Raw genomic sequence first — 23,449 nt, forward strand, 5'->3', positions numbered from 1 at the left:
CAGGCCGGATTTTGCCGGACACCTTGATAATCAATTCATCATGGTTCTTCAGGCCGGGTTTTGCCAGACACCATGAAAATCATTTTGTTACGGTTCTTTGGGCTGGATCTTGCCGGACACCACAACTTAAATCTATCATAGACCACACTTAAGGTGGTTTTCAAATCTTGTGTTATAATTGCTTTAATTCTCTCTTTGCTAAAGAGGGAGTGTTGAGAAATTTAGCCTCATAGTGAATTGAAAAAAATTCCATATGTAATATATGTTAATATATTTGGATATGTGTGTGTGTGTGTTGATGGATTTATTTTGATATCCTTAAATATACCATTTCAAGAATATCACATTGAGATGATATATCTCCATATGCTTGAGAGCATAATGTGTTCCATAACAAATCCTCCCTAGCTAAGAGGGAGTGTTAAGATTATAGCTACAGTCGGATTGATTTAATCATAAGATACAATATATTTGTATTAGCATAGTGCAATCATCTTGGTTACATCACATTTCTTTTAACACACTGAGCATCTTACAAAATATTTTCAAAATATGCTTAGCGGGTGGTATATGCATACACCCTAAACGAATACTAGAAATGAAACTGATTCTTTACAACATGTAGTACCTTTTAATTGATTACAACAACTATCAGAACCAAGATTTATAAGATAGTTAATACAAAAAACAACTGTATAACCAGCTTGGCCTGTCTTCCAAACATCAAAAAATAACCCATATATTTGGCTAACCACTCTGTCCATCTGCAACATGATCATGAGAAATATAGTTTCCAGATTTAACTTTATCACCAATACTAAGACCTTTAATAAACTAGTTAAGATTATCCATCTCTCTCTGTTTGAGCATATCCTTGTGTATATCAAAATATTGACATGAAACAATATCATCTTCGTGAATCAAGATCTGTCCCTCTTGCATCAGCATCAAAAATCTGTCCCTGGACATTTCCAAAGTAGTAGCAACCTATGACATAATTTGAAAATGTACGAGTTTACGGCCAAACTCAGTAAGTTGTCTCCTCTTCTGAAAAATCTCTGCATTTCTCTCCTTCCAAAGAAACCAAAGAACTTCACAAGTAAAGACAGACCAAAAACTGTTCATTTTCAAATCAAAATCATTAACAAAACTAGCAAGCACTTCACTCTAGGAAAGACCTGCCCTACTATTCTAGACTATGGGTGACCCTAAGAAAATAGCCCAAACACCCTTGACAAAGGTACATTAAAAAAAAAGGTGCTCAAAGGACTCATGGACAGAACAAACACCACAAAAAATAGGACTATCATGATCATTAGGCAAAGTATTACCCACAACAAGTTTCTTCAAAAGCAACAACCATCTAAAACAAGATTTCTTAGGCTCACACCGAGAATGCCAGTAAAAATAAAAGATAAAAGGCCATCTATCAACTGAAACCTTGAGCCCCCAGCCATGGTTAACCCTGTCAAAAATAGAACAATCATCTTTAAGCATTCTGTAAATATGCCTAGGAGAAACATTATTAAAATGATTGCCATCTTTCCATCTGATATTTTGCACAAACTGATTTGAATTCATAATATGTCCATGAAAGACATTTCCTAGAGCTTTAACAATGATGGAATAAGTCTTCTTTTGAGAATTAGGAATGTTGAACTTGCCAACAATCTCATTTCACAACCCAAATCTATTGTCAACCAAAATATCACCAACAACAGAAATGGCATATCTGTTCCAGATTTTTGCGGAACAACTCTGGGTTAATGCAAGAGGTTTACCATTAGCTTCAACACCCCACCAAATAGATCTATCCTAAAATAAGATACAATGTTGATATAATATATTATATATATATGTAATATTATAATTACTACATATATATAATATATATATTATACATATATATTATATATATACATATGTCATATTATGATTTATATTGTTAATATATACTAACTAATAATGATAAATCATAGAGACATGTCTCCTACTCTTATATTTATAAGAGATTAAGATTTGCATTTGGAACATACCTATAACAATGATAGTATAATTACATTTGCAGAAACCAATTTATACTACTCAACACTAGTCACTCATTTTTCATGTCCAAGCCTCTTTGATGAATGTTATATATTGAAGAGGGGAAAAAATGGGTGATTAGTATAAAGAAAGGAAAAAACAGTTCAAGTCAGATATTCCATAGCATGTATTGCATACAAGTATGATTAACTATCTAGCAGTCACATTTTAGCAGTTTGCATTTTATGGTACTACGTTCACTTGTTGCTAGTTAATGAAGTCTAAAAGTTTAATTGCAATAATTTTGAATGTAATATTTAGTGAACAAATGATCAATGTTGATCTATCAAAATAGAAGGATTGCTCCCTTTTTACCTTAAAAGAATTTGGAACATTGTAATATATTAGCTTAGTCGTTTGTTATATATTGAGTTGGGAAACATGTCTTATATTTATTTGATTGTGGCAGACACTGAATCATGCAATTGGAGATTGTGTAATCATTTTCAAGACAACAATGTACCGGTATTGGATATCCAATTTGGTAATTGCGTATCGGGATTGAAATTGGTAAGCACATACACATAATTACATTCTAAGAAGAAAGTTTTAATAAAGTATCCTAGAAATGTAGTTTACAATTTGTAAAATTGGACATTGAATTTAATGCTGTATGCATACTTTCCTCCCTTTTGAAAACTTGGTTTAATCGATGATAAAGAATTTATAAGTTTCTTATGACAACGTGAAGGCAAAACATGCTCTTATCTCTTTTAAAATTTCTTAAGTTTCAGGTGTTAGTCTATTTTTTTAATATGTTGGGAATACTTTTACTTGAAGATTTAGACCATTTTTTTAATATGTTGGGAATACTTTTACCTGAAGATAAATCTCAAACTTTAGCATTTGAGAAGTTACTTCGTTAGTTTTCATTTCTTATAGGAAGAAAAACAATCTCTAAGTATAAAAAATACAAAATGTACAATTAACTACAGGGGCATTTTAGAAAAACATACTTTTCGATAACTTTTTACATGCATATATGTCTAGTAATAGCAATATACCCAAGATGAACTCCAAAAGTCCAAACTGATTAAGGATTCAGTTTGTGGTTGACTATAATTACTTAATTCTCTTGGTGTAATTTAGTTTCATCCCATTACTTGGTATTCTCCTTTGGTTGTTGAAACCATGTTTCTTCTGGCTAGACTTGAAGGGGGGAGTGTAACAATCCTTTTTCCCGGGCCTTAGCTAACAACTAGCATATCATTGAGATACAATTACTACTTCACATTCATGAGAAGGCAGTTATAATAGTTATTTTACATGTTCATATGAAAGAGATTAACAGTTACAATCAGTCTAACTGAAATATCATAACTAACAATTGAAAGCATTATCAAATAAAACTAAATTGAAGATTTTAAGTTTGCAATACCCTAAGTTCCAAAATCGGAATTCGTCTAGGGCAACATTTGCAAAAACCTAGGTTAGTCCATATATGCTGCTTAGGACACAAAAGTTATACCAATGTATCTTAATAAACAATACCATTTAGAGCAAACAAAACCATTGAACATATTTTTTTTTCCCATTTCTAATTATGATAATTAAAACTAAATAAAAGATACGTTTATATTCATATTCACATGAATGAAGGACAATTATACAACTATCAAGTAAGTCTATCTCATACAGGCAGTTAGATTTCATGATCAATTTGTAAAATCAACCGATTTCACTGATTTCCTTATACATTTAAAAGGAAACTGATTAAACGATATTAACCATTAAACATTTCTTCAGCTTGAGATTACAAATATCATAAAAGTAAAATATGCATTACTAGAAGATATTGAATGTACATGTCATCTCTGTCCTTTGCAAGCCTTGGCATTTGGTGGAGATTAGAAGCATTGTTAGGGGCTTATCCTCCCAACCATGGACCCTTAAATATCCCCACAAAATCTCAACTGAGAAAGGCCCTCCCTATCTGGAAATAGACATGGGACACCCTGTCCTATCACTAAACATCCTGGTATTAGAGTATAAACTCCACCACTTGACTAGACAACAAGATCTAAACATTGGGCTACCATGAGCTGATTCAAATTTAAACATCTTTTAGTAGTTGTTTAAGTTACTGATTGTTCTTTCTCTTTTATCATGCAGGAATAAATCATAGTTCAATGATTGCCATCTCACACCCTTCAATTCAACCGTGTTGGTCTTCCTAGATGAATCCCTGAGTGGATGTATAGGCATCTATAATTGCAGCCAATGCATCTGCCCTACCTGGGCCATGGCATTATAAAAGATTCATGTTGTGTTTTGAAAATTATAAATTTGCCTCTTCCTGAGTGTGTTGTCTCTTAGCTCAGAGGCATATTAAAGATGCCTTTTGTATAAGCTTGCACTAATTGGATTCTTTTAAAACAATGTTTGATTGTAACATGTTCTTCAGTTCATATACATATAAATTCAGCCAAGCACGAGTAAGTAAATGTCGCTCCTTCTAGGCTAGAATCTTTCAATGATTAACAAAGGTTCCCTTCTCTTTCCAACTAAGAATTCAAAATCTCTTATATCGAATTTCAATAAATAAAATATCAAAAGAAGAGTGCATGACTTGTAAGACTACCGCATTCCTGTGGTAAAGGAGACTGCGATATCTAGTCGGCTCCTTAGCACTTGCAGAGGTTATATTGCAAGAGTCATGAATAGCATGACAGAGATCTTATGAAATGTAGCCCCTTGCTTTGGCTCATGGGGTGAAAGGTTGCACCATCAATGATACACGTTGCTGGAATAGGCGACTAAGAAAGCAGATCTTGCCAAGATATGTAATTGAGATCGAAATGGGGTAGAGTCGAGTGGATTTCTTATCACCCCATGACTATGCATACATAAATGCGATTGTGTAAAGAAAACAAGTAACTATTGTTATTTGAAGTAACAAAGCTGTATCAATTGTGAAAGAATTATATTAGCAGAGCTATGGCGATTGACAATGTAAGAGAGTAGGCCTCTTGCAAAGAGAACCATTGGATATAAGATTACATGCTCGGTTACTCCCATTTATTTTACGAGATTAGTACCTAAGAACATGATTTCTTATATATTCACATGAGATGTCCTTTTGTCTTATTACTATGTTTTGGGTAACTTTATTACTTTCCACTTAATATGGTTGGTATTTGTTTTTATTCCTTTTTGTATTCTATGCTATTTGCCATTCTTTGTACAAAGCCATGGATAACATATGTCAATCACCCACTTAGTGCAAACCATTGGGTTTCTTCTTTTTTTAAATTCATTTCCTTTTAGTCAGACCATTCGGTGTTTTTGCCCCCTTTTTTTGGGAGATGCCATTAATGTCAACCACATACATATATGTTACCTCCAATCGACAATGCGGCATTTCGTGGGGTCCTCCTAATGTTTGTTACTGGAATCACGCGTTGGGGGAATTATTAATATTTTAGTTTATGTATTGATTGATTTGGTGTAGATTATTAATAATAAGTTATTATTATTATTTGTTTGATTTCTTTTTTTATATATTTATTGATTATTTTTATCAATTACTTATTTATGCTATGTTGATAATATTGTTTTAACTATATAATTAGCAATTTAATCAATATATTATTGATCTATCTATAAACGTTTAACCATTGTAATTTCTCCAATTATTTATTTGTTTCAAATAGAAATGTGGACTATTTATTATTGAATTTTACTATTAGAGGGAGTCATTACAGTCCTACCCTCTCGAAATTGCTTGTCCTCAAGCAATTACAATTTCTGTTTGATTTGTTGGGTTGTTGACCAATCCTTCAATTCAAAGGAGATAATTTCCATAGCAAGTCAAATTGTGATATTGCTATCAAGATTTAACTGTATAGCATTTGAGTCAAACTCATTGACCGATGTTTCATGAGTAGTGATTCAACACGAATCCATCTCTCATGAGAATAAATGGAACACTAAGCACTCATTGGATCTAGGTGAAGCACCGAGACTTCTCGGGAGGTCACCCATCTCAGTACTACTCCATCTTGAGTGCGCTTCACTACGAAGTTTCCACCATGGTTAAACCTACTCTGCTTGCAACCCCATTTGCAAAACTTTCACCAAGTGTTGTGCCTTATGAACCATTCATTAGAAAGCCCCTTAAGCTCATCAATTGATAAGTAGGAGATAATTTCCACAACAAGTCAAATTGTGATATTGTTATCAGGATTTAATTGTGTAGTTTTTGAGTCAAACTCATCGACCCATGTTTCATGAGTAGTGATTCAACAAAAATCCATCTCTCATGAGAATAAATGGAACACTTGGCACTCATTGGATCTAGGTGATGCTCAGAGGGGTGAAGCACCAGGAGTCCCCAGGAGGTCACCCATCCCAGTATTACTCTATCTTGAGCTTGCTTAACTAGGGAGTTTCCTCCATGGTTAAACCCACTCTGCTTGCTACCCCATTTGCAAAACCTTCACCAAGTGTTGTACCTTATCAAGCATTCATTAGAAAGCCTCATAAGCTCATCAATTGATAAGTAGGAGATAATTTCCATAGCAAGTCAATTTGTGATATTGCTATCAGCATTTAACTGTCTAGTTTTTGAGTGAAACTCATTCACCCACGTTTCATGAGTAGTGATTTAACATGAATCCATCTCTCATGAGAATAAATTAAACACTTTGCAGTCATTGGATCTAGGTGATGCTCATAGAGATGCAGTACTGAGACTTTCCGGGAGGTCACCCATCCCATTACTACTCTAGCTTGAGTGCGCTTAACTATGAAGTTTCCTCCATGGTTAAACCCACTCTTCTTGCAACCCCATTTGCAAAACCTTCACCAAGTGTTGTGCTTATGAACCATTCATTAGAAAGCCCCTTATGCGCGTCAATTGATAAGTAGGAGATAATTCCCATTGCAAGTCAAATTGTGATATTGCTATCATGATTTAACTGTGTAGTTTTTGAGTCAACTCATTGACCCATGTTTCATGAGTAGTGATTCAACACAAATCCATCTGTCATGAGATTAAATGGAACACTTCGCACTTATTGGATATAGGTGATGGTCACAAATGTGAAGCTTCGGGATCTCTAGGAAGGTAACCCATACCCGTACTACTCCAGCTTCAGTGTGCTTAACTATGGAGTTTCCTCCATGGTTAAATCCACTCTACTTGCAACCCCATTTGCAAAACCTTCACCAAGTGTTTGGCCTTATGAACCATTCATTAGAAAGCCTCTTAAGCTCATCAATTGATAAGTAAGAGTAGTTTGCACAACAAGTCAAATTGTGATATTGCTATTAGCATTTAACTGTGTAGTTTTTGAGTCAAACTCATTGACCCATGTTTTCATGAGTAGCGATTCAACACAAGTCCATCTTTGATGAGAATAAATGGAACACTTAGCACTCATTGGATCTAGGTGACGCTCACATAGGTGAAGCACCGGGACATCCCGGGAGGTCACCCATCTCGATGCTACTCTAGCTTGAGCTCGCTTAACTATGAAGTTTCCTCCATGGTAAAACCCACTCTACTTGCAAACCCATTTGCAAAACCTTCACCGAGTATTGTGCCTTATGAACCATTCATTAGAAAGCCCCCTTAAGCTCATCAATTGATAACTAGGAGATAATTTCAATTGATGGGTGACCTCCTAGGAAGCCCCCTAAGCCCATGCAATTGATGGGTGACCTCTTGGGAAGTTTAGGTGCTTCACCTAGATCCAATAAGTGCTAAGTGTTCTGTTTATTCTCATGACATATGTATTCGTGTTGAATCAGTACTCATGAAACATGGGTCAATGAGCTTGACTTAAAAACTACACCATTGGCTTGCTGTGGAAATAATCTCCTACTTATCAGTTGATGAGCTTAAGGGGTTTTTTAATGAATGGTTTATAAGGCACAACACTTGGTGAGGGTTTTGCAAATGGGGTTGCAAGCAGAGTGGGTTTAGCCATCGAGGAAACTTTGTAGTTAAGCATGCATAAGTTGGTGTAGTACTGGGATGGGTGACCTATCGGTAAGTCCTAGTGCTTCACCTCTGTGAGCATCACCTAGATCCAATGAGTGCTAAGTGTTCCATTTATTCTCACGAGAGATGGATTTGTGTTGAATCACTACTCATGAAACTTGGGTCAATGAGTTTGTCTCAAAAACTACACGGTTAAATTTTGATAGCAATATCACAATATAGTTATATTATTATTTGGTAATATAATTTTTATATAATAATATAATAATTTATATATTATATTTTAGGGGCCTAACATTATTATATTAATAAATGAGGGCACAAAGTTTGGAAGGTGGTGTCCCTTCGTGTATCCACACAGAATCGTATGTACAATTTGCTTTATTAAGTAGATGCTGTGCTCAGGGGTGACAATAAGAGTTTATCATCTATGGTTGGGAAGGCAGCAGATCTGATAGTTTTCCTGAGGTTAACAAGCACTACCATAAAATTAACATATTGCAGCATAGTTTTTGATTTTTGCTTTGAGGGGTTGAAGTTCCTTGGTTGGGTTTTGTATGGAAAGAATAAGAGCAAGCAGAATTAAGAGTGCAGTTGGGTCGATGGAGGGTGAAAAAACTCAAAAAAACCTTCCAAATAATTGGCTGGAAAGATAAGTACACAAGGAAACATTTGGTTGATGTCAAATTGCCTAGATGGATTCAAGGAAAATAGCAAGTAATACTTACACACAATCTTGTGAAGACTGTGTGTAAGTATTTCTTGCAACTTTTAAATATGGGTGAATCATAAAGGCAAATTTTAAAAATGGTAATTCTAGACAAACACAACTGATCACCATATTGGATAGGTCAATTAAAGAGTGGCAAGATAAATTAGTGCTATGCAAGAACTCACCAAAACTAGAACTTGGAAGAATAGAAGAAGGATAGAATTCCAGTGTGGCCAAAACATACAACATATAACATTAGATAAAGTCATTGTATGTGATTTCTTTTAGAAATATCATTTTTAGAACAGTTGATTGTGGAAGATTGAATTTAAAAACTTTTCATATAGGAAGGAATCTTTTCTATGAATTAAAGCTTCTGGAGAAGTTTAGAATACAGATCGCTAAAAGATTGCAATTTTGGCAACATATAGAGGTCTAAATATCCATCTTGTGTCATGTGCTTGAAGTTATCCATGTAAGGAATTATGTTATGCAATGTTATCATTCATTCTGATGATAGGCTACAAAGTGTTTCTTCAAACAAGGATCCAGTTCTCACAATGAAGTTATTTTTAGAAAGCTTTGTTTTTTAACAAACTATCTTTTGACGGCCAAATAAAAAGAAACAAGAAAAGGAAAGCAACGCAAATAAACAAAACAATCAGCATAAGCAATCAAACAAATGAAATAAGAAAATAATAAACATGTAACTTGTTTTCTGAACACCTAATCCTCTATAAACAAACAACAAAAAGAAAACAAATGATTTGGTTTGTTTAGTCTGTTTTGCTAATATTCTTAACTAGCAGACAAATTCTACTTTAATCACTTAGTTTTCTATAATTTTGTAACTGCAATGGCTCATTTCTGAAATAGCATTTAATAATAAAAAACTAAGATGTTGGTTTGAGTTCGGGTTCAAATACGGGCTCAATGAACTAGTTCATTGTTGCGCCAAAATTTTGAAATGGGGTTTGGGTTCATCAGTAAAAAATGATTACAGCCTATAAGTATGAATTAAGATTATAATGTTGCATAATATCATATAAATGAGAAAAACATCATAAACTTGTAATCATAGGATCACGATCATACTCTCATATATATAGAACATCATATACTTAAGTTCAAAATCAAGATTTAAAATATCTAAATGTCAAATGATAAATCATAACATCAACTTCAAGTATAATTGTTTGAGTTTCATACTCAACTGACCGATTTGTAATGTTCCCACTATTAGGGTTAGTTTGGGACAAGTAATACCTGCAAAATAATAGTTAAAATCACAACAATAACAAACAAACTATTTTATTCTACCCTCTAATTTAACCCCAATTTTAAGGACGTCTCCAGATTGGGCTTCCTAGCTCATAGCTACATCGTCGTCTTCCTGGGAGCATGCCCCTTAAGATTCTTCTTGGACAGACATCCTCTATGCAAGGGTAATCACATATGCATATGTTAATATCATCATAATATTTTGGCACATTGATTCTCGGCCATGGCAGACAATGGAGATCTTAATATCTCACATGCTCCATGCTTCGAGTCTCATTAATATCCATGGTGCTAACCCCATATTATCCACAATATTATCCACACGTATGATTCATTAATATAAATAAATTCATAAATATAATTAAACAAATATAATCCATAAACATACCTTTCTTGCCTTCTTCTTTTCTTGGTCTATGTGGCTCAATCCTTAATCGGCCCTTCAATGAATTATTCCTTCTAGATTATCTCAACGCTATATTTACTTTCTAAAATTCTTCATTTTCTAATTATAAGGAAATGACCAAATATACTTTTTTGTTTCTTCTTTTCCAAGAGTCACAACCTTTCATAATACAAATCCTTTGAAAAGTCATAACACTTTGTAGTTATAATCCTTTTGAAAAGTCACACCACTTCATAACTAAAATCCTCTAGAAAATTCCCAATACTTTATAATCAAAATATTTTTGAAGAGTCACAACTATTCATAATTATGACCCTTTTAAAGGTTCGCATCCTTTCAATATCATTGATAACTTTTTAGAAAGTCACTTCCTTATTTTCTTCATATTACTTTCCTCTTCCATTTTTTCCTTTTTGAACTCTCTTCTCTCTAAAATAAACACTCCTCCCTTTTATATCTTAATTTTAAATAGTCATGTCTATTTGTTAAACATTTCTTGACTTTTCGTTAGATTTATTTAATTTATATTATTCTATATTATATTATTTATTTACTTACTTATTTGTGTTTATTTTATTTATTATTAAATCCTATTTAGAAAGTTAACATACTTTCTACAACATTATCTCTAGTATATAATTTTATTTCTTTCTTTATTCGTTAAAATTTTATTATTTTTTAATTATTTAAAATATCATACTAAATACTATTTTATTAATAATATATATTATAGATTAAATAATTAATATTTCCTTGTTTTATATTTTAGTATTAGTTTTAATATAAGTTTATTATTTGTTTAATAACATTGTATCATCTAATTTTTATTAAAATTCTGTCTTAAATTGGGGCTATGATACGACTATATAATTTATTCTTCTTCATCATCTTCTTTCTCTTCATCTTCATCATCATCATGTCATTCTTCAATGAGATTAGTTGATTCACAAATAGTACCAAAGCCCATTGGATCAGCTGCATCAATAACATTATCGTTGTCTAAGTCCTCAAATGCATTGATTGCGAGGTGAGAACTGGAAACACCCAAGATTGCATGGTTTGCATTTATTTCGCACATCTTTATCTCATTACGATAATAGATAGTTTCTATTATCTTTGTCTAGTATCTAATGGTTATCTATTGTAATTTTTTGTAAATATTAGAATGTTTCTAATATTTAGTTTTTTGTTTCTAGAATAGATTGTTTCTATTCTTTACAATTGTTTCTTAAGGAAACATTGTTTAGTCTTTTGTATAAATTGATCTCTTAATCACTGATAATAATAAACAAATATTTTCCAATTACTTCGTAATATGATATCAGAGCCAATACTCTAATTTTTTTCGAAAATAATTATAATTTCTTTGTTGGAATTATTTGCCTTTTATTTTCAAAATTATTTAAATGCATATTTGCTTCCAATTCTCTTTATAATTTGACTAGGGTTTCCGTTCTGAGAGATCTGAATCTGCCGACTTCTGGTTTAGTTTTGCAACCCATTTCTGTCCAGATCTGTCTTTTTTTTTGCACATTTCTGCCACTTTTTGAAGCTTTTTTGCAGCCAGGGCCATTTTTGTTCAAAACTCTAATTTTTTCTACCGAATCAAATTTTTGTTTACAAATTCGTGATGGGTTTTTTGAGAGCTCAACTGTGTTGTCCGATTTTTCTAGTACCTCAATTTTTGAGCTAGTGGATCCAGAAATCGACAACATATTCTTTTTGGGTTTTTCGAGGTCTCTTCCGGGTCATCCTTGAATTTTTTTGGGTCTTCCGTTTTCTTGCCTCAAAGAATGCGCCTTCACAAATTTTCATGCCTTTTCACTGGAAAACGTGCTATGGCATATTTGACTAATGTCTTGCTCGAGGGAAATCAAAAGTTCAATGGTCGCCATTATGGCATGTAGAAACAACAGATGTTAAACATCTTCAAATATCGTGACAACAATAAGGTGATTTTGGTTTATCAATAGTCTTCTTAGCAAACATCCTCTGCTCTAAATTCAGAAGGCTTATGGAAGAAGAATATTTCAATGCAACTATTGCCACAAGTATGGGCACATGAAGATTGAATGTTGGAAGTGATTAGCTGCCCTATCTTAAGCAATCTGGTTTGCAGCCCACAACAAACAATGCAAAGCACCTTGAGCAAACAAAATCTGCCTTTTACACTTTTTAACAGCTTCGTGCTCTAGATAGAATAACCATTAAGGGAGGGTTTACGATAATAGATAGTTTCTATTATTTTTGTTTAGTATCTAATGGTTATCTATTGTAATTTTTTGTAAATATTAGAATGTTTCTAATATTTAGTTTTCTGTTTTTAGAATAGAATGTTCTATTCTATACGATTATTTTTTAAGGAAACATCATTCAGTCTCTTGTATAAATTGATATCTTGATCACTGTTAATAACAAGCAAATATTTTCCAATTACTTTGTAATATATCTCCTTTTTTTGTATTCATTCTGCTTGTGAGAAAGGAGACACAAGTTGGAATGCACATATACAAAGTTCTCCACTCTTTTGATTGCAACTTATTGCACTTTAATAAGTGGTTGTATAACATACTATTTTTCCTAGACTTAACTAATAACTATCATATCATTGAACACAATTACTTTTCATATTCATGTGCATGAAAAGACAATTATAACAGATAATTTACTTATGCATATGAAAGTGGGTTAACGTTTATAACAGATTAACTAAATTATCTTAACTAACAATTAAAAAGAGCATTCAACCAACAAATGCGATGTATAATTGTCATCATAACTAACCATTACTTAATGGAAATAGAGACAATTTTCTACTAAGTTTAATTGATCAATACTTTTTAAATCTGAAGAAAATATTTGCAACCGTCACATACTTTCATAATTATCTGAACTTGCATAACATATAAAAGAATAATATCGATAATCGTGAAGGCTTAAGAATGTAGATCTCAACCTTGTCTTGTATAGTTCCTGACATCTGGTGGAGAGGAGAAGTATTGTTAGAGGCTTAACCTCCCAACCGTGGACCCTAAGTATCCCTACATAATCTCAACAAAAAAAGGCCCTCCCTGCGGGGGATTAGGCATGGCACACCACTCTGTCTAGCCACCTGAGCATCCTAGTGTTAGAGTGTCAACTATACAGTCGGCTATGCTGTGGAGTCCTTCCCATAGCCTATCTATTTGCCAACAAGCTACTTAGACCTCTAGTGATCATAGCAACAAGTATTGCTACTAACCTACCTTGCCTAATGATTTGAGTGGGCACTTTGTACCTGATCACCCACGGCTCGACTTGACAAACAAGACCCATACCCTATTGACCACCAAGAGATGACTTGGCTTAATATGTTTGCTTATGTTCATTTATTGTTTAATTTGTACTGATTCCACCTCTTGTCTTGCAAGTATTTCCGACAATCAAATATTATCAGCCCACACCCTTCATCTCGACCTTGTTGGTCATCCTTGATTAATCATGGTGTGGCTGCCCATGTATCCTTGTTAATTTTTGTTTACCACTGTCAAGATTTCTCTGCCCAACCTGGGCCTATAGTAGATATTGAAAAAGGTCTCATGGCAATACAAACAATATTGTTAACTCATTGTGAAGGTGCTTCTTCTTATCTCATAGGCATATTGATTATACCCCTGTATGGGAATGCACAGGTTTGGTTTTCTTCCTGAAATATATAAGTTCTGATTGAAAACAAGATAGTATACAACATGGTAAGTCAATCTTGCAATTAGGCTGATTGCATGTACATAAAAAGAAATCATACTAGATAATGTTAACATATGATTGACATTGCTCATATTATTTTGAAATAATTAATGCAACAAGCTCGAACTCAGATCTTTCAATTCATACTAAATGAGAAAGGTAAAGTGCAGAAAGACGCACGACTTGGTGACTGTAAAAGTAGAGGTACAATGGCCTCAACTGCTGGATAGAAGCTCGCAAATGGCCTGGTTCGGCTCCTTAATTGTTTAAATCGAATCCCCTGTTGTGGCTAAGATCGCTAGTTATGGAAGAGGTAAAAGAGAGCTTGAAAGTGCTTCTTGTTGCTAGAAGAAATAAATTACAGGTATGAAAGAGAATAAAAGAGAGTTTGGAATGACTTGCTTCTGCTAATGGAATTAATAGCTGGTTTGAAAGGTTATCGCAGAGCATAGAAATGGTTTACTCAATCGCCTCCCTCAAGCAATGTCGTATTACAATTTATAATCTCCAAAAGGAGTTACGTGCAAGCTGACTTGAAAGGTGGCAATAATAGTTACATTCCTGATTTGAAATTCAAAAAAGCCAATAAAATAAATAGAAGGCCGATGGGTTCTAGATAAGATAAGATAATAATATTAATGTCCAACAAGAGACCAACTAGGGTCTAAGGGACTGGAAGATACAACAACAAAAAAAAGATCAAAACAATTGGTACACCAAACTGTGTCTGGGAAAGCATAGTATTAACATAAGTTGGAAATAATAATTTGCTCCTTATGTTTTATTATAACAGCATATGTACACATCTACATATGTATATGTAGTATTCTTAAATATACATATTTTTGTGTATATGTCATATTTTAAGTATACATACACATACATGTACGTCATATTCGAATAATTACATATGTATGCATATATGCACATGTATACATATATCTAAGTACCATGGTATCATTATACTAGGACATGTATAACATTACAAGGAAGTTTTGAGATTGACTCAATTCATAAAGGTAACAATTGTTCTTAGTTCGTTTCATGTTCAAGTAGATTCTTTTATTATCTTATTAAATGTGTTGACCTAGTTAGCTCATGGTTGTCACTTGGTCTACCCTTGTTTGCCTAGTTCATTTCCTTGGTCATGGTGGTTAGGACTTATACTTGTTGGCTCAATGGCAGGTTGGTGCCCTGATGCCCAGTTCCCTCTCTGGTAATGCTTCCCCCCCTTTGTCGTTCCTGCAAGAAGAAATTTACCATGGTAATAACATATTTCCTATGTTCCCTCGAGTTTTTGGGATAAGGACGGTAGGGGACTGCGAGATGGGTTTCTGGGATGGCAAAATTCTTTGCCAATTTTAGGGGCGGAGGTGGGGGGGGCACGACAAATGAGGATGGCTATATATATAGGGATATTTTAAAATATACACAGAAATTTTCAAATATACATGTCATTCATATGAAACTAAGCACAAAGCATGTCATTTAAACATTAAAGAACCTTATCATACACCATTTGAATGCCATCTAGGAAATAATAACCAATTCAGTACTTAATTGTCAATATGCATATCAGTATGTGAACAAAAATATAAGTTTGGCAGTGAACAATATCATAGAAATCTGGAAATCTAAATATGTCTAAAGGCTAGAGGGCTGCCATAAAGTTTCATCATCATGTTAAAGTTCAACATAAAAAACAAAATATAGAAAAATGAAGCACACTGCCACTCTTTTTATGCTTCTGCCACCATGGCATTAAAATCAGAGTCCTCATTCTCACTATCATGCTCCACAGGACTCGTAGTCTCATCCAGTCTTGGTGCTGTCTCATTGTCATTTATTTGGGCCACATCCTTAGGCTCAACATCCTACCGCAAAATTGGATTTTGCCTATACTTTGGAGTCTGATGATCCACAAGTCGAAGAGCATGATGCACTGCCACTAGCTTCTCCGCTCATTTAGAGGTAAGTCTATTCCTCTTGAAAGAGTGTAATTGATTATGTGGACCAATTTCTCTTTGCAGTTGAAGAAGTATTAACCTATGCAAGGAGGTGAGTGACAAGTATTTTCAACTTTGGTGTATCACTCCCATGCCAGGTCCACCATCCAATAGGATCTCTCTGTGCCAAAATTGCTCTATCCAACCTCGCTTGTAGCTTACTCAAGTTTGGGCCATGAAGGTTGGTGAAAGGAATTGTGCATGAAGAGTAGAGGCCTCTTGAGCTGAAAATATCTTACCAATGGCTCTTGTGAAGCCATCCAATACTCGAGGATCATCACATGGGAGGCCCCTTCCACCTAATTTTGCATACCATTTGGGATTAGAGAAAAGGCTTCCATATGGAGCTGGGCATTCATTATGTTCCACCTCTGCATTACAATAGGCCTAATATGCTCCTGTAATGACCCTGCTCAAATCTGATCCCAAATTGCTGATAAAGGTTCAAGAAAACACTTTGCATACAAGGGTCATATGACTGATATAAAATTTCAGTTTGCTTTTATGGCTCTTTCCTTCACTTAGCATCAATAAGAATGCTTGCAAGAAGACTCTGAATTGATTAAACAATGACCTAACATGAATGTGCAACTTATTTTGACAATATTCAATGCATATATGTGACTGAAACTACTTGCAATATGCAGCTACAACAACTAGTTATTTTGACAAACACTTGGGATGCGAAATTACAACATTATTTATGCCAAAAAAGAGAATCTACAGCCAATTGACATTTTGTCAAACAATTGGCATGCAAACTAATAAGCTGATCATGAATGATAAATACATATTCAATTACACTATATCAGACCAGCAACTTATGTTTCCTTTATTGCACATAAAATGTTAACTACAATGTTAGTATGAAATGGCCAAGACTCTTGGCTTACATTTGCATGAATAATGCTTAAATCTGTTACAACATTTCACCTACAGCCTTACCTCCTAATATGCATCTAAATGATAAGAACAAAGCATGTAATATCCAAAGGAACCTAATTGTAGATGGCTGTAATATTTTTCTCCAATGTTGCCTTTTTGCTTTGTTTTTTTCTGTTCTGCTTTTTTTCACTTGCTTTTTTCAGATCTGCTTTTTTGCTTTGCTTTTTCGAACTGCTTTTTCGGATCTACTTTTTTGGGCTGCTTTTTCGGACCTGCTTTTTCGGGCTGCTTTTTCGGGCCTACTTTTTCGGACTGCTTTTTTCGAACTGCTTTTTAAAACTCAAACCCTCAGGTAGTTTGAGTATACAAATTAAGCTCAACTTGAAATAGCTGAATACCACTTCCAAAGTGCAACCCTTCAAAAGGTTTTTCACTTCTTCAGTTATGCAATCTCTTGAGAGGTATCGTTCTCAAGGATTATGCTGAATATTTGTAGACCTGGATGGTGCGACAAATGCTCAAAGAGAATGGTAGTAGAATCATCAATTCCCGTCTCTCCAAATGAGAGGCCAAGCCCTCTATTTATTTACTTTTTTAAGAAGTTACTAAGGACTTCTAGAAGCATCCTTTTCTAAGAAGTTACTAAGAACTTCTAGAAACATCCATTATAAAATCCCATTATAATGCATTTTTAAAATAAAATAACTTTATAAAATAAAAAGTGCAATCTCAACTTAAAATTATAACATGTAGGCCACCTATAAAAAGTAATGATAAAATAATATCTCCAAGAGCATAATAAGCCATCCAATCCTCAAATAAATGCCAGAATGACTCTCTCATTACAACCACCAGTCTACGAGAGTCTGTGATAGACTGATCTGGCACGCAAAACGATGTCAACCAAAACGGGGACATTACAGTCCGCCCTTCCTGAAATTGCTTGTCCCCAAGCAATGGCCGAACAACAAACCAGTCGCTCCACTTGGATCCCAAATGTAGTCATGAACTATAATGCTGTCAGTCAACAACCTCTGAAATATAACCAAGAGGAATCCATGAATGAATCGTGAATCATTGTGCAACTGAACGCCAAATCCACTACTGCCACAGTCAGGAACCCACAAGGCACAAACTCTCAAAATGTCAGACCCCAAGTAGAGTAGATCACCCAAACTGTCAACATAATAAACAGCATCCACACAACCCACCGTGTTATGCGGAATGCACACTCCAACTCTGCTATAATGGTGATCACTCCCACATGAAACTGCACCAAATACAGAGAATCCACACACTGTACATCTACTGCAGGTAACACAACTCTGCAGATCACCGACCACTGTCTCATAACCATAACACCCATGCACTGCTGATGGTGAATAGTCATTACACAGTAGATAGAAAAAACGAGAGCCCAGTGTTTACCGTACAGGTAAAGAAGTCAACACATACAGACAATAATAGCAGAATAGCAGAATTATATTTGCAATAGTAGATGAATGCTGATTTACAATGATCCCGGACGGGATATAAATACTACTGCCGAACCTTCCCGAAGGAGTCCGTCGGCCACAATTATTCTATCCGTTACAAACTATTTACCGCCGGACCGTCGGCTACAGAAACACTGCCGGAGCGTCGGCTACAGAATACAAAATACCGCCGGACCGTCGGCTACAGAAACATCGTCGGACCGTCGGCTACAGAATACAAAATACCGCCAGAACCATCCAGTCGGCTAACACCATCCCCCCCAAAAAGAAAAGTCGTCTCCTGACGACTGACAAAATATCTGAGACAAATTAACAAACAAAATACATTAATAGAGTGACTACAACAAGAGAAATCTGCTTGTCATATCACTTCCACATTCATCCCGTTATATCTGTAGCCTCTGCTAACACAATACTGTCTCCTCAAGCTGACCTTGATAGCCACTTGTGCTGTTTTCTCTGTTTTCAATTCCTCGGTACCCTAAGCCAAGTGTCGTTTCACTGCCTCCAACTGGATGATCAGCTCCTCCCGAACTCTCTATGCATCCACCAAGATAGCCTCACAACCAACACCTGCTCCTACTACCTCTGGTACACAGAAAGTCCATGCCTGCAGCAACTTCAACTCTTCTCAACTGGTTAGACTCCCACGACTGATATCCGCCACGACTGATATCCGCCACGACTGGGGGTCCAGGGGGCAACCGCTGCCCCTCGCCGCCAAGACCAAATTAACACTTCGCAACCCACATAGGAATGCACGGATCACACCATTTCTGTCATTCTCTGCCGATTCTGCACTCTTTTGGCAACCACGGATGCGTCCCCTTCCCTTTGGCATCATCTATCACTCATTCTGAACAACTTGATTTTGTCGACGTTTTTTTTTTTAGTACTGAACCTCTGACTGGCGCCCGCGTCTTACTCCACGGCCTTTCTGTCCTTCCTGTTCTCCCTGCGGATTCTTGCGTCACTCGCGGCCTTCATGTTCTCCTTGCGGCCTTTTTGTTCTCCCCGCGGCCTGTTCTTCTCCTACCCGCGGGCTTTGTTTCCTTACCCGCGGACTATTCTTCCACTAGCAGTTAACGGCGAGGATTTTATAAAATATAATGCCCGCGGGGGCTTTCTCTTCTTTTTTTCTGCCGGAGGAACTTATGCTCTCAGTCCTCCTCCTTTCTCTGCCGGAGTAAAGTTATCCCACGGGGCTTTACCCTCTGCGGGAGTCTCTTGCCCGCGGACCCGCGGGACTTTAAGTGCCCTCGGACAGGCAGTTGCCCGCGGGACTTTCAGTCCCAGCCGCTACCTTCTTTTTTTTTCAAATTTTTTTTTTTGTTTTTTTTTGTTTTTAAAAGGAAATCAAATAACAGAGGTACCTCCATTTTGCCTCCAGGCATCGCCATTTTGCAACGATGACGGAGTCAGCTGGCCATCTTGTGACAACGATGGAGTCTTCCTAGCACCATATATTTTGAATTTGGATTTGTTGACTGTCGGAGGTACCTTTTGCCCGTCCAAAGTTGATAATTTGATCGCTCCATTGTCGACGACCTTCCGAATCTGATATGGTCCAACCCATCTGCCCTTAAACTTTTTCACTTTGGTTTCATTCTGGCTGTCGTACACCTTACGTTTGTTCTGTGCCACCCCCGTCGCCCACTGTGCCTGCGGTCGTCGCGCAGCTGGATTATTTCCTTGCTGTCGGTGCCCTTCCACTAATTTTATGCTGCGATGTAACCTTTTCTTTCCGTGCGGTCTATTCACCATGTACCAGAGAATGGGATTTTTCGTTTTTCTGTGTTCAGACTGTATGTTGCTCCCCTCAGCTTCAGCCATGGCAGCTTTTCCCTCTTCCACTTCCTTGCATTCCTCCGGACATTCGTTTTCCTCCTTTTTCTCATCTTCGTCGACCCCTAGCATATTACAACTCGGAAAGAGTTCGTAGTCTTGTATCTGCCAGTGGTAAAGGCCATTCACCGAGTCCAGGTCGTCGTCATTTGATCCTCCGTCAAGTCTCAATACTCCTTCATCCGGTTCCTTTCTCCTCTTTCCTTCATCATCACTCTCGCCTTCACTGTCAGAATCTGACAATGCTGCCTCCTCGCCAACCATTTGCGTGTGAAGGTCAATTATGAATCTTTTGCCTCCGCGCTCCATTGATAGGGTATTTCGTTTTCAGTCATGCTTTACTTTTGCTTGCACCAACCAATCCCGTCCCAAAATAGCATCATATCCTTTTCTTTTCAATGGAATGACCACAAAATCCAATAAAAATGGTTGCGTACCAATTGTTACCGGTTGCGCTTTCAGAATTCCCAACGGTTTGATTCCATGTTGGTCTGCCGTGAGCAACTGAAATGCAGGTGGCCATAGCGTCAGCTTTCCCAACTTCTTCCAAGTATCCTCCGGCAATACATTCACGCCGGACCCTCCGTCAACAATTGTCTCTGTCAAAACATTTCCCAAAATCCCCATCTCGACGACCGCTGGATGCCGTCCGGAGGTGAGTGCCAGCAGCATTGGGTCTGTTGTCATCACTTCCCTACTATTCCTTCTTGTGTCCTCCGGTGCTTTCGAAAACGGTTTATGATTCAGAATAGCCGTCCGTAACTGGGGCATTGTGAGAAGGAGGTCACTTATCTTGACCGATATCTCCGTTTGTAAGATCTGTCGTACAATGTTTTGTTCTGCAAAGTTCCTTGCCAAGGTGCCGGTAATATCCTTCAACTGAGATGTCTTCGCCGACGATGCCTTTGCAATTTCCGCCTGCGCTTCCCCCACTTTTCTCTTTTCCTTTGTTTGCCTCTGTGTAATTGCCAGAACCTCCTCTATATCCGTGCCAACAGTGATCAAGTTTACTCCAGCCTTTGGACACTTGGAATCTTCGTGATCGCCGGGTCCGCACCATCGGCATAATAATTTCGGTGTGTTTGCCGCTGTACAATCCCGTGCAAAATGACCCCACAAATTACATGCTCGGCATTGAACGATCGGCCGTCCGTTTGCATCATACTGGGTTCGACTTCGGCTTCCATTATTGTTATTGGTTGCATTGTTGTTATTTTGCCCTCTGCTATTATTCCTGTATCCTCCAGATGTAGCACCGGCGGTATTCGTGTTTCCGCTACTACCCGACGGGGAAGCCTCCTGTGTGAGAAACACCTGCGGAGATCCTCTTGTCTTCATGTTAAAGGGGCACTCCTTTGTCGAATGGCCCATGATCTGACAGATGTCACAAAATTGGTTCTTCGGACACGATCCTTTAGTATGCCCGTCGGTCTTACATTCCGTGCACCATAATTCATTACCTTTTGGCTCTTTTTGCATATTTTTAAACTCCATCATTCAAACCATATCCTTCTGTAAGGCACGAACCTTTTTGTTACTACCTTCGTCATCGCTGCTATCATCTCCAGCAGATTCGTCGTCATTAGAGTCAGAGGAGTTGGTTTTCTTCTTCTTTGTCTTCTGCGCACTTTCAAGGTCCAGTGCTCTGTTATAAGCATCGGCATATGATGACGGTGGCACAATTTTCATTTTCCTCCGCAACTTCGAGCGTAGGCCATCCACAAACCACCTTTTCTGCAATCCGTCCGCTGGCTTGCTTTCCATTTTGTTTATTAAGTCTTTCAATCTCCTGGCGTAGACACAGACAGTTTCGTGCTTCCCTTGCTTGGTATTGAAAATTTCCACTACAATTTCATTATCATCCCGCAAAAGTTTAAATTTTGCCAAGAACTCCTTTTTAATGTTATCCCATGTATCCAGCTTCTGCGGATCCATATCCGAAAACCAATCAATCGTGACACCCCATAGGGTTACCAGAAATTGCCTAGCCCATTCGTCGGCATCTGTGATTCCATTTGCCCGCCAGATCGTCTCACATGTCTTACAATGTCAGAGGGGGTCGGCTGTACCATCGCCTTCAAATTTTGGTAATTTTTCTTTGGATCCCGCCATAACTCTGGAGGTCTACACTCCTACAATGGTCGGCACTCCCACACCAGTGGTCTGCACTCCCACACCGGCGGTCGGCACTCCCACACCGGCAGTCTGAACTCCCGCACCGGCGGTCTGCACTCCCCCACCGGAGGTGTCGACAGCTGCACCCCTTGGTGAAGACGGAGGATCCTTCGAAATTGTTTCCCACGGAAGTCTATCCTGGACGAAGAGGTCACTCCACGCTCGTGCTCCGTCGGCACTGTGAGCCGTGCGAGTTGATGCTCTCCCGTCTGAATTTTCTTCCCTCGGCGAACACAAATTCAAGAACTCCTCCCGTGCTTCTTCCACCAATTCCACCTGCTGCCGAGTCTCCTCCAACAATTCTTCCGCACTTCGGTTTTCGTCGGCAATCCTCTGAAATCTTCGTCGGCGTTCGGCTTGCTATGCTAGAATTAAATTCTCTTGCGCAATACGGATTCCATCTTTTCCCTTCGCCTTATTCCGATCCTTGTTAAGTTGATTTGGCATTAATCTTCATTCCTCCCACCTTCCAGATTCATAAGGCAACGACGCCAAATGTTTACCGTACAGGTAAAGAAGTCAACACATACAGACAATAATAGCAGAATAGCAGAATTATATTCGGAATAGTAGATGAATGATGATTTACAATGATCCCGGACGGGATATAAATACTACTGCCGAACCTTCCCGAAGGAGTCCGTCGGCCACAATTATTCTATCTGTTACAAACTATTTACCACCGGACCGTCGGCTACAGAAACATCGCCAGACCGTCGGCTACAGAAACATCGCCGGACCGTCGGCTACAGAATACAAAATACCGCCGGACCATCGGCTACAGAAACACCGCTGGACCGTCGGCTACAGAAACATCGCCGGACCGTCGGCTACAGAATACAAAATACCGCCAGAACCATCCAGTCGGCTAACACCCGGACCAAA

At 37.1% G+C, this 23,449-nt stretch overlaps 1 protein-coding gene across 1 annotated transcript in view; it reads left to right on the forward strand.

Moving 5' to 3' along the window:
• The window catches only part of SEH1H (Transducin/WD40 repeat-like superfamily protein), a 233,276-nt gene that overhangs the window by 39,948 nt on the left and 169,879 nt on the right, over positions 1–23,449 (forward strand). The window contains exon 3 of the mRNA XM_089792422.1: positions 2,495–2,595. Within this exon, the coding sequence (XP_089648548.1) occupies positions 2,495–2,595 (101 nt within the window). The remainder of the gene's footprint in view (positions 1–2,494; positions 2,596–23,449) is intronic.

Source organism: Cupressus sempervirens, chromosome 7 (assembly GCF_028749045.1).
Source record: "Cupressus sempervirens isolate cs-2001-9-10 chromosome 7, ASM2874904v1, whole genome shotgun sequence".
NCBI lineage: Eukaryota > Viridiplantae > Streptophyta > Pinopsida > Cupressales > Cupressaceae > Cupressus > Cupressus sempervirens.